This window comes from Sinohyriopsis cumingii, chromosome 2, assembly GCF_028554795.1.
Source record: "Sinohyriopsis cumingii isolate HCF-2022 chromosome 2, ASM2855479v2, whole genome shotgun sequence".
In the NCBI taxonomy this organism is placed as follows: domain Eukaryota; kingdom Metazoa; phylum Mollusca; class Bivalvia; order Unionida; family Unionidae; genus Sinohyriopsis; species Sinohyriopsis cumingii.
In genome coordinates, this window is record NC_142962.1 from 17,412,427 (window position 1) to 17,432,045 (window position 19,619).

Here is a 19,619-nt window from a genome sequence, read left to right on the forward strand (position 1 = left end):
GTGCACTCTTCATCAGGATTATACGTACGAAATCCATAGAGACAGGTTCAAATGCTGCTAATGGTTGCCGCTCAAATTTTGTATCCCAACTGTACGGTGATGATGAGTCAATTGAAATTATGGTATCAAGCTTATCTATAATAGTTTGTACTTTGTCACAGACGAAATTTGCAAACATGTCCGGAAGGTCGACTGGAGAGAAGGTAGTTGGAAGTGGTGTAGATTTGTTCCTTGACATTAGCTTTTTAGTAATCTCGAAGAGCTCTTTGCAGCTGGAACTTTCCATGATCTTAGTGGTGTAGTGGGCTGATTTCGCTGCATGGACTATATTTGTGACATTCTTCTTAGCAGCTTCATAGATTGCTTATGAATAGTGAGTCTGGTGGAAAGCCACAGCGTGTCAGCTTTACGGTGGTCTCTTTTAGCAGTGTGAAGCTGGTTCCTAACACTGCTATACCATGGAAAACACTTTTGAATCGATACTCTGCACTTGGTAGCTGGGACATGTTTTTTGAGCAATGAATGCAGGCAGTTATCAAGTTGTTCTGCTGTAGGAGGTAAGCAAGTTGTTAGGTTTGCTTGGATGTCATGCATTAGTTTGGTTCTATTTATCATACGGAGGTTTCTCTTAGTAGCAGATAAAGGTGGAGGTTTAGGGACTGATACGTCAAGATGGCATATAATGCAGAGGTGATCTGATGCAAGGTCATGGAATACCAGGGAGGACTGTAGAATGTTATCAGGTCCATGAAGAATCCAGTCTAAAATGTGACCATGTTTATGGATGGGTTGGTTAACTGACTGTTTGCGGTTGAATACATTTATAGGAATCTATGATTTTTTATGTGTTTAGGTTTCTGGGACAGTCAAAGTGAAAGTTTAAATCTCCAAGAATAATCAGGTTGCCACCTTTCGAATTTCCATACTCCAGGAGATTCGGAAACTGCTCCAAAAAGAGATTCAGTCAGCTTGTTTTTTCTACTAGGAGGGCGTTATATGCAGAAAAACATAGGAATGACTTATTGAAATTTAAAATTTTGAATAATTTTCGCAAATTTGGTGTGAGATAGTTAAATTTGGATACTTTATTGATTATTTGAAGCCTGTGTTTCTTCTCTGATGCATTTATGTGATGCAAACTTAAATGCCCCACTTTTCCTACTAAATTTAAAAATTTTGTGCAATGATTCTTATATTTTTTTTAATACTACATTATCAGTAACTGCAGTAACATTTGTGTCCTTATTTCCGTTGCAATTCGTGCCATATACCTTTTTTTAGGCTTATGGTCAATCTGTACCCATGTCGTTTTGTACTCAAGGTGATGGTCAATATCATACCCATTATTGTACACTATCAAATATACTGTATTGTCACATTTTCTGCTCCCTGTCTAATTACAAACCTATCTTTTGTCTAATAGACACCGAATAATAGCATTTGTATATTTGAAAGAAAAAAAACATTCACATTGCAAGTAAAAAGGAAACATTGACAAGGTTTAAAAAACTTTAAGTCCCTTCTTTTGCAACCTTTCAAATTGACAAACATTGCCATTTTTCTTGATTTTATTTAGTCCTACAATGTAAGACATAGCGCATGTTATTTTTGTTTTAGTGTTATGTCTTACTACCCAAATAACCTGCTTGTATAGCGTGTTCCAATGTTGGTTGACATCGGAACGAGTAATCAGAGTTACAGGAATTTCTCACACACTTGGCAACTTATATCAACACTCTTCTACAAATTGATATGTAATTAATATATTTACTGTGCTATTTGTATCCTGGTGGAATCAAAATCTGACAGTAGCAAATGGACACATTTTCATGTTCCATTGATATACATTTGAATTTGTTGAAATGTGATGGTAGTTGAGGCATGCTGAAATAGGTTCATGTGGGGGATATGTTTCTTGAACAAAATGAAACATTGCTTACAGTTCCAATAGGCATACAGAGGTCTCACTAGGATTTTAAAACTAGGAGATTTTCGTAATGTAATTACTCACTATAATATAGCTTCATTACAACAGTCCATTTAAAGTTTCATAAATTTATGGTTTATTTATTTGTATATGTACTTGTGGTAATTTTAGGCAAATAAATAGCATCTGATTTGCTTTCCCCCCCCCCCCCCCGTGTTTTCGCAAATACATGTCAAGTCAGAAAACAGTTTATATCTCGCGATTTCCACAACATAGCATTGTCCCATATGTTTCTGACCTATATAATTTGCATTTTAAAGTTAAATCTTTAATAAAATAATACGTAGGCTTTGGTTTCAATGATTTTTACATTTTTTCTGAATATATTTACCTGATGATTTAAGAAAACAATCTAATAAACTGGTACATCCCAGACTTAGCGAAGTCCGCCATTATTTCCCGTTAGGCCTATTGGTTCACTTACAGTTTAAAACTAATTTTATGATGAAATAGTGTATGAGAGGCAGTTAATATATATCCAGATCACTGATTCTGATCTTAAAACACAAGTTTGTATGTTTTATCATCAAATGATAGCATGCAGGAAATTGATAGTTGCTACCTTACTTGGAAAAGGGTTAATGGTCAATCAGCTATCAAAACATAATGCTTGTGAATGGGCAAGAGTTTGTTTGTCAACGTAATTGATATAAAAACTAGGCCTAGCTACTGATGCTTTGATGAATACATTTCGCTACAACACTAAATCTGACGGGCTAAGGCGAGAGGCATTTAGAAATAAATACGGTATGGTCAGTCATTGTACCTATTAAATAATCACAGAGCAAAGTCGTTTTCACTTTCCTAACAGAAGAAGGCGACGTTCACACTTTTAGGCAACTTGTCACCCACTTACGAATGGCATGTTGTCTAAGTCTCAACATGTCTTGATTCTGAGGTCACTTGCACTGCTTATTCCGATACATTCGGAAATGAACACAGTAACGAAAGCTAAAGTTGTTTGATGTACTTTTATAAATGATCACATGTACATCTCTGGGTCTTTCTGCCTCTGAATTCAATCACTGTAAATATCAGTATATTTTTCCACCCGGCAGCCAGTCAGAGCCTTTGAACATGCCGCCCAGCTATTGCATCATGTTCTTTTTTATGTACTCTTATAAAATGGCAACATGTATGTACATCAAAGGGTCTTTCAGTCACTGAATTCTGTCGTTGTAAATATCAGCACTGCTAATTGATCAACACATTTTCACACAAAGCAGGTGGCTGAAGCAGGACTGACAAATCTTTGAATTTTGCCGCACACCTATTACATGCATACGGAGGGCTTCCGCCTCAGTGATTGTATGTGTCCCAGATAAAAATTTGGTGTACAAATGCACATAATTAAGCGTTTATGAAATCTCAGGCCGCATAATATATTTTTATTTGTTGCGTTAAAGAATACTATTTTAGCTTGACCCAATTTAGGCGTTCCCAGCTTTCTGAAATGTAGGCCAACGAAACTTGAAAACAAATCCATTTCTTTTGTGCGAATTTGAATTTATTAGAGAAAAGACATCAGAGTAAGTAAAATCTGACTAGACATTATGGCTTTACTTTGTAGAAAAGCACCGTTATTTTAGTTGCAAGTTGTATGTGATATTACTGAAAATTGACTTTCGTTACAATGTTAGTCTACATCAAAATACACTACACAGCACTGTTAGTTAGGCAGTAAGACAGTGGCGCACACAGCATAAATATCTGCGTCAAGGTCTTACATGTAGGACTAGGTTTTATCCAGTAATGACTAAACCTGCTAAAACAATTACAAATGTTTAGCCACTCAGAGCAACTAGAAATTTGGTAATCTTTTAATAATGCGCTGAAAGAAGATTTAAAACAGTGTTGCTTAATTAAGTCTGTTGTCTTCAATGACCAATACTGGTGTTAATTTCAACTTTTGTTGGCTGGTCCTCAAACTCTAGAACGCAGTATACTACATGTATCTGGACTGCTATTCCGTTTTTCTGTAGACTGCCAGCCGCAAAAACATACTTGTGCACAAGTTTTGGACAATTTCTCCAATGACAACAATTCAGTGACATAACTGAAATTCTTATTTGAAAGTGAAAATTTATTTTCATTGCTTAGCATAATCTGTTTTATTTTGTTTTCCTCCTAAATATAATGCACATACTCTTGCAGAGAGGGTGGGGTAAATTTAACTTGACACTGCAGGGCTGAGCAAATTTTTTTTTTGATCACTAGTCCCACCTTTCTCTTAACTAGTCCCACCTTACTTTTCACTGGTCCCAAAATGGTAATCACTTGCCGAGATTTGATGAGATGTTTGTACTTCATCCATAGAAAGAAAAAAAAAATAATATACAACATAATTATTTCTTTAAAGAATTTAATTTTTAAAAACATTGGGTGTTATACATTGGCTTCTTCAGGTTCATGTATATATGTTTTAGCTCATGGATTTGAAAATATGTCCATGTATATGTCTGCCACCTTCAGAGTCATATATTCAAGACAGGGATAACAAGCACACTCAGCATCCGTCTTACGTTTTATCCCTCCATTTTCAAACAAATTTACCTTCTCCGAATCGCCGTTATTACCTTCCTTGCGATATTTTTTGAGCAAACTCATTTTATCTGCAGAGTAACTATCAGCATGCTTGACAACTACTTCTGAAGTGATCATAAGATCAAATTTCTCTTTTAAATACAAACTGAAACAGCTCATTAATTAGCATAATTGTTTCGCTTCAAACACAATATCGCACGTGGAAGTTAGTCTTCTGTAAAATCAATTATAAATTAAAGAATCATTACTGCCATTTAATCAGTTCATAAAGGAAACCAACACTGATGTCGGTAAAGTACCTTTCATTAATTTAATTACACTGACTCGCTGATTAAAATCATAGTGAGCCGCTGGATATGATCTAGATTGAGTAAACTCGTTGCGACAGAATTGCTTACAACACTGCTAATTGATCATACTGGTTTCTTTTATTTGACGTGTTTTGATTTGACGATAATTTGGTCGCTTATGCAATATGCAGTCAACCAGTAACAGGATGTACATGTATACACGAAGAGGGGTAGAATCAAGTATTCAGTATGCCCGGAGGGCATGATTGGCCAAATAAAGGCAGATATAGCGATTAAAGCACGAAAATAAGGACTAGCCCGACTTTTTTAAGAAGCACTTGTCCCGGACTAGCGACTTGGAAAATTTTACTTGCCCGACTTCAAGAATGGCTAGTCTGGGACGTCGGGCTATGGGATTTGCTCAGCCCTGCACTGCATTTAATATATATTTACTTACTTATTTTAAAGCAATATATTTAATGTTTTAAATAACTGAATATTCTTACGCATGCTTGGATTCTGGCAGCAATAAAATATATATAATGCACCTCAGGGCATACATTTGTCACCAAGGCAATGCCTGAAATCCAATATGTAACAGTTTGAAATACGTCCAAAATATATTTTTATATAATCTTGGTGGTTATATTTGTACTTATATGTATGCAATAAATGACTAGTTTTGGGCATGAAACGACCACAGCATTGGGTACGGAATGACCTTTGCTTTTTTTAATGATGATCTGAAAGTTATGACAAACAAAATAATAAGTATTTCTAGTTGCACTGGTTTCGAAATAGGAAGGCATGCTATTATTTTAAATATTATATATATCTAATGTGAATTCTGTTTACCATGGGTGAAAAAGTGCTAGTGTCGGCTGTGAAAAACAAGAATGGTGTGCACATTATGTTACGTTTGGTCTTTAGTGTTCTTATACTTCCTGCATGAAAAAGAATGTTGAGCAAATTAATAATGAATTATCTTTCAGACTTCCATATTCCCAGACAGTGATGGGAGTTCTTTGATGCTCAAAAAATGTGTTCTAAGGTCCCAAGGGTTGGGTCAGTGCACATGATCCAGTGTCATCCAACTGAGAATAAGCTGTCAGTAAAATGAATTAAGATGTGCATATGTGTAAATGTTGCAGTCTTACCCAGAATCAAAATTCCAGAAGGGATTAAAGTCTGTATTGAAAATGTGAATAATAATAATAATAATAATAATTGAAAACTTCGTTTGGAAAAGCTTATTTGGTCAAGTGATTAATCTTTTATGAGGCCTTCTATAGTTACAAGTGCTTATATATATATGATGCACAATTTTTACAAGAAGAGTTGTCTTGGACAACAAATGGTATTAGAAACTAGATAACCGACCTACAAAAAAATATACACAAGGCTGAATGCCTTTAATATCAGCAGTTTTGAATGACCACATAGACCAAAAAGTTTCGTTATAGTTATTATCAAAATCGTTAAAATGGTAGAATATGTTGCAGGTCTACAATGAGACAGACTATATATATCCGCAGTTATCCAATGTTTGTAAGATATCATACATGGTACATGTGTATGTACTGATTAATGGATGGCAAGCAGTGTAGCACATAAAAGAAAGTTTCAAGAAATGGAATGTATGTAAAAAAAAATATTTTGATTTTCCAAGAATAACAGTTGCAAGTCTGTCCAGACTTATTTCAAATGGTCGTTCAGTGAAAAGGATACAACGCAAAATTCTGAAAGTAAATAAATGTACTTAACCGCCATGTTAACTAATTTTTACTGATGGCAATATATTTAAATAGAAATAACATTTAGAAGTTGATAAATTTATCAGGATATGGACTGATGCCTGCAGATATTTGCATTAAGTTAGTGGCATAGTAAAATCTAAATCTTATTTTTGAAACTTAGAAGCAAGGTACTAATTTTTTAATAAATCAACACAAGGAAATGCATAACTTATAAATTAAAATGTTACTTTCTTTGAAAGCAAAATTGAAGAAATAGATTGAGTTATGAAAGAAAGTATATGTTAATAGTGTGCAATAAATGAAGTTGATTGATAGTTTACACTAGATAAACAATCATCTGTTATTTTTTTTTCATGTCAGAATTAAACAACAACTTGGAAAATGTTTGTGCCAACCTAGCTCAACAATATGCCAGTTAGTGGACAGGAGCCATGAGGAAACTTGTTTTGGAAAATAAAGAAAGCTGAGCAAAGCAGATATTGGATGGGTTTCACTTTTTTCCAAGTTGTCACACATGATAGAGATAATTTGCATCATTTAGCTGGCAAGAAAAATGGACCACAATGATGGAAAAAATCAACATAGGCACTTGATGTTCTCTGTCTGTTTCAGCTATTACACATCAATAACTAACATGCCCCAATCAGCTGGTAGGATATGATATGTTGTCAGTGAATCTTTTTAAATTGAATGCTGCTGGAACCAAATCTTTGTCTGCTTTTGGGGTGGTGGTACAGCATAGATAGATTAATGTGCATTAGAATAGCTTTATTTGGAGCAAAATACGAGGCCAGTCTGCAGTATAGGGTCTGGTTATAGATGGACTGGTTTCAAAACCCTTAAATTTAACAGAATGCTCAATTGATGAGAGTGTGCAATTCATATATGGTCTACACATAACTGCACTTGGTCATTTAGATTACTCATTAGGCATGTGATGAGTGGCTAATTTGAAGTCATCAAGTTTAGCCCATTATGTTATATATTGACAGTTTCAGGTATAAGCTTATTTGAATTTAACTCAAAACCTGCTGTCTCTGTGATGCTAATACAAACTTTGATGATAATGTACTATAGTGTACATACAAGGTTCAAAGTGAAGTGTGGCAAGAGGTATTGCCACTTCAAACATATGCACTTCAGAATGAGATTCCTCAAAAGTTTGTGCATATTTGACCCAGCTTCCACGGCTTTGAGAGCACATGTTTTTGTACTTTATGAGGTATCAATAGGTGTTCAATTTTCATATAACGTACCTGTCTGTACATTAAAATTTTGGTAGCTTGTATGTGTAATGTTCAGTGTCCAAATTTTTATTGGTCAATAATTATTGCATGTATAGGTTTTATAATTATTGTATGTTATTAAGAATATGGATAATGGAGAAAAATTATTCTCAGTGTTTTCTTAATTATTATTCTTAATACTTCTTTGCAGGTTTTGAAAAACCCTCAGCCATTCAGCAGAGAGCAATTAAGCCCATTGTCAAAGGCAGAGATGTGATTGCTCAGTAAGTTGTGCTAAATTATATAATCAAGAATCTTTGTCCTTCAGTTTTAAACACCTGAAATTGTAGTGGGAAGAGATTGCATGCATGTATCCAAATGGGTCTCCTATATTCAGAAGTGCCTGTTTTTAAAGTTAGTTTGATGCTGTTGATAAAAATTATAAATTTTTAGGATTTGTGAACATTATTAAATTATTAATAATTTAATAAGATGATAAATAATTTTTACATGTTTTACCACTGTCTCAGTAATTCACCAGTTATTGGTGAACTTATTTTGAAACATGCAGTATTTCTATTTTGCCATCACTTCACACTGTTATGGCAATGGTAAAAGTACCTTGTCTGAAATATTTGGTCAGCATAAACCCTGTAGTAGGCTGATAATTGCTGAATATATAAATCCTCATTTCCTATGGCATTTGAATAAGGTATGGAGAGATTTGATAATTTGAGTAGGAACACATTTTAAGAAATTCTCAAAAGAAAGACTATTCTCACTGTAACAACCATTATCAGTTCTGTTCAAATAGCATCTGTGCTTTTGTTCAGCAATTAAGATAATGCTATAAATTCATTTTCACTTCAGAGCCCAGTCAGGTACTGGTAAGACGGCCACATTTTCCATTTCAATCCTGCAGTGTTTGGACACACAAGTCAGAGAAACACAGGCCCTTATTCTTTCCCCAACACGAGAACTGGCTGTACAGATTCAGAAGGTAATAGCAATGCTATATTTTTTTCTTTTGTCTGAGTTTTCTTATTAAGTTGAGAAATGTGCACATTTTAAAGCTTAAAACTGAAGGACAAATCTACAAATTGTAGGTTGAACTTTAAAGTTCTCACTCAATTCTACTCCAAAGTATGAATGGTGCTGTGCGACATGAGAACTTGGTCTTTAATGAAACTGACATTTTTCACAAAAACAGGAGCATTTTTGACACATCAATTTTTTTTTAAAATTCACGGTTTAAAAAAAAGGAAAGCAAGAACATATTTTTACTTGGAAAGAATGAAAAGAATGAATCTAGTTTATTCTTTTCATTCTTTCCAAGTAAAAATATGTTTTTGCTTTCCTTTTTTTCAAACTGAATTTATAAAAAAATTGATGTGTTAAAAATGCTCCTGTTTTTGTGAAAAATCTCAGTTTCATTAAAGACCAAGTTCTCATGTCGCACAGCACCATTCATACTTTGGAGTAGAATTGAGTGAGAACTTTAAAGTTCAACCTACAATTTAATGACTTCACTAGTAAAGCTTCATGTGTATTGGGATCTCATTAATTTATTTTAAATAATTATCCACCCAAAGTAAAAAAAGAGAGGCTACTTCGACAAAGTAAGACTGAAGTTAAAAATATGCAACAACCATCTGGAACCCTAAAGACCGAAATCATGTGGATAGAATGGATCTAGATGAATGCAGCCCATTTTGTACTAAATAAGAAATATAAGATCATTACCCTAACAGATCTTCCACATTATTTAAAATGTTGCAAAATGGCAAAGGTTGATCTATACAATGACCCATTTAAGGAACCAGTTTTTTTTTTTCTTTCTGCCATCTACAGTTCCAGATTGTGGAGATGGCTTGCATTTGTAGCAAGGAAGAACTCTACCACTTGTGAGTTTAGAGATCAAGGTCATTGTGACTGAAAGAAGGAAAAGGTGTTTGCATAATGACTTTAATTCTAGACCACATACCTTGACCAGAAGGTTTGTACTTAAGGTAGGTTAGAGGCCTATTTATTTTGGGATTAAAGGTCAAAATGGGTTTTGAACACAAACTTTTCTGAATTTTGATTGGATGCCATGGCTTGTTCTTATTGAAGTGCATGTGTCTGCCATTTTGACAATTTCAGGCATAGTAGGGCTTGTTCTTATTTGAGTCCAGATGTCTGCCATTTTGACAATTTCAGGCATAGTAGGGCTTGTTCTTATTTGAGTCCAGATGTCTGCCAGTTCGACAATTTCAGGCATAGTAGGGCATGTTCTTATTTGAGTCGAGATGTCTGCCAGTTCGACAGTTTCAGGCCTAATAGAGCTTGTTCTTATTTTAATTGCAGGTGATCTTGGCCTTGGGGGACTACATGAATGTCCAGTGTCATGCCTGTATTGGAGGGACCAATGTTGGGGAGGACATCAAGAAACTAGACTATGGGCAGCACATTGTGTCAGGAACCCCTGGACGGGTCTTTGGTGTGTACTTAGGATAGCATGCTCCATCTGAGCTGTATATTTACTAAGCATATTGTGGTTGAAAAACCACACACATAAATCACGGTATTTGTGTCATCTTATTTTATATATATGTTAGATCTCTGAAGTCCAATACCAGTAGAGAGACTTGAAATTTTGGGATATGAAGGTTGGTACCTCCTTGTGGGTATTGGATTTGGGTTGGGAAGTAAGAGCAACTTTGAAAAGTACTCTGAGATATCATTTGTAGAGAAGTTGTATTGGGGTATTTGTGCATTTTTTCCTGTATGCATCCATATTGGTACTATACCTTTACAGCAAAAGGTCATTGATTGTAACCTACATTGAACATGCTAGACCTATATACAACCTTCCCTACTCAGAAGGTTTGTTTGAAGTAGAAATAAGTATGTTTATTTAATGGTAAGCTTGACATATTAAGTTTTATGTGTCCTTGATCATTTACATCACATAATTTGGCCGTATGACTTCCAAAAGCACAGCAAAAAACTATACATTTTAATCGATAATAATACTAAATTATAGTATTGTGATTACCAATAGGCAAAACTATTTAATCAGCTGCCCTTTAAACAAGCAATTTATTTTATTTTCTAAAAATTCAATAGAAGATGACAAAGTCTAAAACATTTCAAAACCTTTTATAAACAACTGCTATAAATTTACTTCATAATGCGAGCTCATGTCTTCACACCATGGTGTTCATCTATTCAGACTGTAATAATCACCAATGTTATAGATGAGTAGGGTGAGCTTTACACCTACATGTTTAGGGAGTCCGTTCAAATCAAGATGTCAGTTTTTTGGTGAAGTTTTAAAAACAAAAATTTGAATTGTGTATGCTAGTGGCAGTTAACTGTTTATACCTGTTTGTAATCAAGGTACTAATGTCAGTTAGAATTATTTAATTTTATATATATATATATATATATATATATATATATATATATATATATATTTCTGTGCTCATTCAAACTTATGTTTTCAAAATGCATCATGTGATGACCAAGGGCACATAATCCTTAATGATTATTCATTGTGTATTGTAATATGTTACTCTGAGCAGGTTAGCTGTGTATTGTAAATATGAATGCATGCAGGAATTAGGGAAGTGAACTACATGCATCATGTTTTTCATATGATGCCTCATCTATTGAGATAATTATTGGTGTATAAACAATGTACTGGTGGTGATGCAAAGTTACTCAATGCCTGTTACTTTCACCCTGTAATGGCTGACTTCTAGGGATGGTCAGTGATAATAACTTTTCAGGCAGATTTACAAAAAACAGTTTTTACAGAACCATTTTTTTTATTATCAACATGTTAACTCTACTTCAGTATGATAGAAAAGAGCAGGGTTTTTTCTTTTGGTTTTTGGTTTCACAGTATGTCAGCACATTTCTAGCTGTATAGTGCCAATTACAAGTTTAAATTTTAGATTCTGATATGATTGCAAATTCAGAATTTTACAATCAAAGATTACAAATGAATCTTTGTTGGAAGAGGGGCCAAGATCAGTATAGTCTGAATTTATGTTTTGCATGAGAATGTTTACAATGGCTGCTGGAGACTAATGAATGTAGTGGTGATTGCACATTGGTTGGTCCACCACCAAGGGTGGGCTATGTGGTGGAACATGAGATGGGGAGGTGTTGATCCAGCCCCTGGGGTAGGCTGTATAGTTGTGTGATGAGATGGGGAGAGAAAAAGCAGTACCTGAGGGATATTTTCCTTTCTCCGTACAGATATGATAAGGCGGAGGAACCTGAGAACACGAGCCATAAAGATGCTTATACTTGATGAAGCAGATGAGATGCTAAACAAAGGTAGGTGAATTATGTTTTCGCAGTTGTAGGTTAAATCCATGATGGTAGTCTGTAAGGAAAAAAAACAGTTTGATAAAATCTTAATTTTGCTATTTTCCCCTCATGCTTGTCTCTTTGGTCCTGTATTAGTGGGAACTGCATAGGAATTTTTAGATCGCCTGGCAAAGGCCAGATGAACTTCTATTAGAGACTTTATTTATGAACAGATTTTGATGAAACTTGCTATGCAGCTCTTTATCTGTAAGATTTCAGATGAGATTGGTAATCTGCAAATCAGCATATACAATTTAAAAGTCTTAAACATCCATTTTTTCATGGACCCAAATAGTAATTTTGTGTAAAAATTATGTTCAGCGTCCACCTTTCTTTGGAGGACGTTTTTTTCCACAGGAATCTGCTTAAGACAGGTATGACAATATATATAGTGATATGGTCTCTAATTAGCTGATCTTTTGAACTTAGTAGGGGCTTTATTTAGGAACAGATTTTGATGAAAATTGATATAGAGCTTTTATCAACAAGATCTCAGCTGATAGTGATAATCTGTAAATTGGCACATGTTCATTAGGTGACCTGGAGGTTTCTGTAGCTTCATATGACTTCGAGCTCAGAAAAAAACTGTAACAAATAAAATGTACACCAATTAGTGAGGTAACCTGGGCTTTGATCTTTTATATTTTAATCTTAATAATAATGATCTACCATTCTGAGTAACCAGTGTTACTCAGAAATAAATCCTTGAAGAGTGCTTGATCATTTCAACTAAATTGGACAATGTAATACCTTTGGATTAGATTTTGACAAACGAAGGGCTTTATGTAACTTCAACAAGCAAGAGTTCAAAAAAACTCAGTAGCAGCAAAATCCATATAAATCAATGAACTAACGTGCCATTTGATTTTATCTTTTAAATTTTTATGTTAAGGATGATCTTTTAGTCTATATAACCTGTGTTATTCTAATAGAAACATGTCCTTAAAGAAAGAAAGAGTGCTTATCATTTTGAACTAAATTGGACAGCAAAACACCTTTGGATTAGATTTTGACCTTGGTCCATCCGATTAGTAATCCTAGGCCAACTTGGGCTTCTTGTTGGTTGTGAGGTAACTTGCAAAACACCTATTCTTTTTTTAAGAGATATTATTTGGGGGTAAAATGTAATTTTATGTGACTGTTATTGTAATATTTTTAGTGTTTGGAGGTGAATTTGTGAATTACTTTGTCTTCAAGTCAGTTGCTGGTTGTCTTTTGCAGGTTTCAAGGAGCAGATCTATGATGTGTACAGATATCTACCCCCTGCTACACAAGTGCTTCTGATTTCAGCCACACTGCCTCACGAAATTCTAGAAATGACCAACAAATTCATGACTGATCCCATCAGAATCCTAGTCAAACGGTAAATTTTGTCATGCTGATGCTGATTGTTTTTCTTTTCTGGTTTGGAAATTCTGTTGGGCATAATATGCTGTGTAACAATGAGACACAAATTTCTCAACAAGATAGCCTGATGGTATTGTATATGATGTTCATGCAGTTATGTTGTAATAGGATCTCACATTTTGCAAATTAAATATAAAGTTTATGACACTAGTAGAATACAGAATACCCATAATTTCAAGAAGCTTCTTGTTTGTTCCTCAACAAACATAATGCATTTTCTTTTTTAATGATTAGAACAAGAAGCATATGTTGAAGGGATAATTGCAGTAATGAAGTAAAGAGATGTAAGAAAATAGCATCCTCAGATGCTCTTCATACTTTCCTGTAGCTGGACATCGAGAGTGGGGGGGGGTGATTTGGATTTTAATGTAGCTTTAAAAAGTTTTCAGTCATATTGCTATGATGTCTACAGTGTGGCAGTGTATAGTGATGTCTAGCACTTGGGCATCGTGCTGCAGACATGTAGCATCGTGCCCCACCCAGTCACATTATCCTGACACCAGGCTGACCAGTCCTAACACTAACCTCTAAATGCTGAGTGCCTAGTGAGGCAGCTGTTAATACTAATTTTTTAACAAGTCTTTGATAAGATTCGGCCAAGGTTCGAACCTGCAATCGCTTGCATCCGAGGCAGTGCTTTAACCACTAGGCCACCTGCATGGTCATTTGACTTTTGAAATACCACACAAGATAACAGAAGCTCTATAGTGATGATGTAACCAAAATTAAATTTAGTGAAGATACATAAAGGTTTTATGAGCAGTGAACTGTGTTGATGACATATTAATGTAACATTAAAAACTTTTGCCTGCCAAAGGTAATATTTGTCTGAATTCTGTTTATTACAGACAAACTATAGGTATCACTTTTGTTATTGTATTGTCATTGTTGTTGGCATACATGTCAGTGCTAAGGTTTTTCATTCAGTTAAGTTTCTCTGACACTGCTTCTACTACAGGCATGATATTTGCTGGGTGTATTTATTCTGAGGAATACTTGGTATAAATGGCTTAGTAAGTATATGGGTTGATAGATGTTGCATTTAAAAACATATTGCAGTTGATGTTTTGTCAGTTATTTTATTTGAACTTCACTTGCAGATGTGATTTCTTGTTATCTGTAGTTCAGGTATCACCTTTATCATAATACACCAGTCATACTTCATTGTTTGGTATACAAGCACACATTGTTTAGAGTAATTTGTACATCGGTGATTTGCTAAACCTTTGTGGCATAAATATGCTGGAATTAAAGTCTGAATAAATTTAGACGACTATAAAACAATAAAATACCATGTACGTACCTGCCAGCTTCTAAAAATCTATTTCATCACCATTGACACCAAGTGATCTCCTGGTTGTGAAATCACCCATAGCTCATCTGAAATCTATAGGGGCTAAGGACAGAGTGGTAATAAAACTTGTACTTTGTTGTAGGATGGGATGGTCTTTCATTTGTGGAGGTGGGTATTGTGTCTGTTATTTTTTCTTCTCCTTTTCAGTGATGAGTTGACATTGGAAGGTATCAAACAGTTCTTTGTGGCTGTTGAAAGAGAGGAGTGGAAGTTTGACACACTCTGTGATCTCTATGACACACTCACCATTACTCAGGCTGTCATCTTCTGCAACACTAAAAGAAAGGTAAGAATTGTGATCCACCAATCTGACTATTTTGCCTGCAGACATATAAAGTCTGGCTCTGGTCCATTATGAATTGTACCCCGCCTCGGATCTTGGAAAGTATTTACCTGGCACAGTTACTGTCTAACTTAGGATGTTTTAATCCCTATAACCGAACAAATTTCAAACCAAACCTTGTTTCATCTGCATTTTTTTTTTTTAATTTGGAAAAATCAAGTCAGCAGTGATTGCAGTGTTAAAGAAATATATTTTTTGGAGTCTGAGTTTCCTCTTACCCTTGCCACCCCATTTTTGATATTTGGACATCTATGTTGTGGTGTAGGATCAGAGTCCGTTCCCTATCGAAAAGTTGGAATTCGCCAACACCATTTGGTGTCTGCGTAGGGTAGGCGCTTACTAGCCGGCCTAGCAAACTTTAACGAACTTTCACCAAGATATACCTGCATGAAATCAATACGAATGATTTATTTTCTCAGATATTGCGAGTAAAGTTTTTGTTATATCTATAATCCGCTGACAGACTAGTCTGAACAATAGCGTTGATGAAATTTGACCTGGAACTCGCCATTTGCACTCCGAGTCACATGACTACACAAATCTCGTGACCTACATGTCAATGACATCAGAGTTCAAATAGTCACGTGATATCAACAATAAATCATTTCTAATGTTGCTGCAGGAAAAAAAATCGAACCTATAAATGAAAGTCACATACTATTTACAGAAAAATGAAAGAACATTAACTTCTAAAATGTTTATCCTGAAAACAACAACCAGAATTCTGTAAATGTTGCAGCAACTTGAAAAAAACATATTCAACAAGCAGAGAGCACATGTCAATGCAGTAGTCATGTGATACCAACAAAATACATTTCCGACATGTGCTTAGAACTTGATGAATCGGGTTTTCTCCACCTTGCTGCGATACTGACAAGTTGCTAGTTGTTGTTCTCAGAATAAATATGTTGGGAATTAAGTGTACATTTTATTTATGTACAAGTATTATGTGACTTTTAATTAATATTTTTGAATTCTATGTACAACAACTTTCGAAATGGTATATTGTTGACATCACATGATTATTGGACCTTAGATGTCATTGATATGTAGGTTGTGAGATTTGTGTAGTCATGTGACTCGGAATGCAAATGCTGACTTCAGGTCAGATTTCATCAACGATGTAGTTACATCTCGTCTGTCAGCACGTTAAAGATATAATGAATGCTATATTTGCTATTTTTGAGAAAATAAATCATATTCCTATCAGGGGCCCTGAGTAGTCTAAAGTGCTCTCTGTTATGGATCAATGCCATTTCACCTCTGCGTGGGTTCGTGTCATGGATTCGGCCAGTGTGGGTATGTGAGAAAGCTTGCCAGTAGCTTCTCATGGGTCTTTCTGGGGTTTTCTCGGGTTCTTCATCCACCATTATTACTGGCCGCCATGTGTATCATGTGCTGAAAAATGGCATTAAACCCCATAATAACAACAACATATTCCTATCAATTTCATGCAGGTATATCTCAATGAATGGTTGTTTTAGTTTGCTATGCCGGTTAGTAAGCAGCTACTCTATGCCTACACCTAATGGTGTTGGCGAATTCCAACTTTTTGTTTGTCAAACATTTACACTTATATTTTAGGAATTGTTTGTACTGTATTGGGATCAAAATATTAATGTCTACATTATATATTCTTTTTAATTGTTAATCAAATTGCTTGGATGATAAATGTGATCAAAATATTAAACATATTTCTATGGTGAAGAAACTTTGCATTATTGTGGAATGTTCAGCATATAATATAAAAATGATTAAAATCTATGATCTAAGTACATGTTTGTGATTTAGAGAATGGAATGTAATTTAGAGCATCTTGTTACTGTAGTGTTGTCTCCCTTTACTATAGTAATAGTCATTAAATCAGTAGACATCTTGCATAGTGGATACAGAAATATTATAAAGCCCCTTTTTTGGACTACATGATTTTTGAATGTGTGGTTTATAATTAACAAAGAAGTGAGAAAGTTTATATTCTACTTTGTTTTATGATTAAGAGAATTTTTACCAGTGTGAGCATCCATGTCACACCATGAATCTTACATTGTACATTTGTCTGCTCCATTTGCTAAACATAGCATTTCTAACATTGCACTCGCTATTGATTTTCATTTTTCCAAATTAAAGTAGTTTACACAAACAGAACAAGTTTGGTTTGAATTTGTATGTTTTATAGCCATTGTAGCTATTAAATAATCCTCAGGTAGATAGTAATTTTGCCAGGTAAATGCTTTTGAAGATTGTAGGTGGTGCACAATTCATAATAGGCTTGAGCCAGACTGGTGTTATATTGGCTGTTTCAGAGCAGTATGTACTGGTAAATGTTTGTTGAATTTGCAGGAAAGGAAATCATAGCCAGTGATCAGAAATGTTTATTAGCAGAGACTGCTCTATCTGAATATGACAATGAGGAAATATTTATCACTGAGACATTACCTGTGAATGATTCATATACGCTATTCTGAGTCATAGTCGGATTACAGATACCTGGTGGACATCATATTGAATTTTGGATATACTTGTTATAACCCTGATGCCTTGTTAATCAGAGCAATACTGTTTGGATACTTGACTTGTTTCAAATATTTGGTTCCAGTTTCACCATATTTCTCAAAAATCTTCATCAGATCAAGTTTTTGCATTATCTTGCAAATGATTTTTCAGGCAATACTGTAATTTTTGAGAGATATAATAATGAGAGATGGTAAATAACACTTTGTTTTTTAAAAATTGAAGCAATCCCTTAAATCTGAGGATAAATCCTCTGACAAAGATTAAACAAGATGTATTTAAATTACTTTAATCCCTAGACCTAGTAAACTATGAATTTTACTTCAGTTTTAATTGGCACAAACCCTGTAACCTTACAGAGCTTGAAAACAAAAAAGTGCTAACAAAAGCGAGCTTGCCCCAGAGGCAGCCTTAACCATCAAGGACCTACCCAGGAAGCTCAGACTTTGAGGTGGTGGTCAAAGTACCAGACACAATTATAATTTATATTTAAAAAAAAGTTTTAATTGACTTGTTTTCTTGTCTTAGTTTAACTGTATTCAGTTTTATTTGTTAGGAAATTGCAGTTAAGTCTGATGACCTGTAAAGAATACATGTCTTTGGATTCCAAAATGCATTTTATTAGGTATTTGAAACATCTGATTAATACTACTTTGATAACAAAAATACACCTTCACACTTTTCATATTTTTTGGGGTAGTATTTGTTTCACACATAGTAATTTCCAATGTACTGCCCTGACCTTAAAGTCATTGTTTCATCACCTATTCAATAGCAATATCTCTCTCTCTCTTAAACATACTTGCACACCTACAAACATGTATATACCCAGACATTAAATTTAGACTTCATTTGAAAGAGACACAACATTCATATCTGAACGAGATACAGACCCATCAGCTATCATTGTTTGGGGAAATGGAGAAATCACTAGCATCATTCATAGTCAGCAAATGTACCAAGGTCTTGGGTTTTTAGTTCTTAATGTCCCTATATATCTGATTATGACCATGAGGAAACATTTATCAAGGAGGTCCCTGCCTTTGAATGGTAATTATACGCTATTCTGAGTCGTAGTCATATTTTAAATTCCTTGTAAAATGTTTGAATAATTTTGACTATTGATATTCTACAGGATCCCTGATTCTATGCTCCATAGAATTTCGTTGTGGATAAATGCGTATGGTGACAGTATCTTGTCACTGTAGATATCAGGAATGCAAACACTTTTCTTGTGCATATTTGCAAGGTTTCAGCTAGGAGAAGACTTTCCTGTAAGTGTCCTCTCCACCCTAACTGCAAAGGTATGGAAAAACAAAAAATCTCATGGTCTGAACTGTACATGCAGCTGACATTGTCCAGTGGCCCCAAGTGACCGAGTGGTCTAAAGCGTTCTCCGTTACGGATCAGTGCCATCTCACCTATGTCTGCTTGGGTTTGAGTCTCAGATTCGGCTAATGTGGGTACGTGAGAAAGCTTGCCAGTAGCTTCTCATGGGTCGGTGGTTCTTTCCGGGGTTTTCCCGGGTTCTTCCTCCACCATTAATACTGGCCGCCATGTATAGCCTATCGTGTGCTGAAAAATGGCGTTAAACCCTACAGCAACAACAACAACAACATTATCCAGGTTCCATTCCTACCCCACATCCTCGATAATAGGTTGGAAACTATTCTCACACTAAAACCATGTGAATTTATACATGCATCTGACATTGGTCGATCCTTAGCCCTAATGGGCACATCCACTGGGTTATAGCTTGGAAACAAGAGATTCCCACCATATAAATATCTACATACTGAGCATGAAATGATAAATGTGCACATCAGAGTGAATTCACC

The 19,619-nt window shown here is 34.9% G+C and overlaps 1 protein-coding gene and 1 non-coding gene across 2 annotated transcripts in view; both read left to right on the plus strand.

The window, feature by feature from the left end:
- LOC149804387 (eukaryotic initiation factor 4A-III) overlaps nt 1-19,619 on the plus strand; it is a 30,350-nt gene that overhangs the window by 2,613 nt on the left and 8,118 nt on the right. Inside the window, exons 2-7 of the mRNA XM_089939642.1 lie at nt 8,016-8,088; nt 8,675-8,804; nt 10,151-10,283; nt 12,053-12,133; nt 13,388-13,529; nt 15,075-15,213. Coding sequence (XP_089795768.1) covers nt 8,016-8,088; nt 8,675-8,804; nt 10,151-10,283; nt 12,053-12,133; nt 13,388-13,529; nt 15,075-15,213 — 698 coding nt within the window. The remainder of the gene's footprint in view (nt 1-8,015; nt 8,089-8,674; nt 8,805-10,150; nt 10,284-12,052; nt 12,134-13,387; nt 13,530-15,074; nt 15,214-19,619) is intronic.
- Nucleotides 17,672-17,742, plus strand: LOC149804388 (small nucleolar RNA U54). The gene has a single exon (XR_016419891.1). It is a non-coding gene; the product is annotated as a small nucleolar RNA U54 (small nucleolar RNA).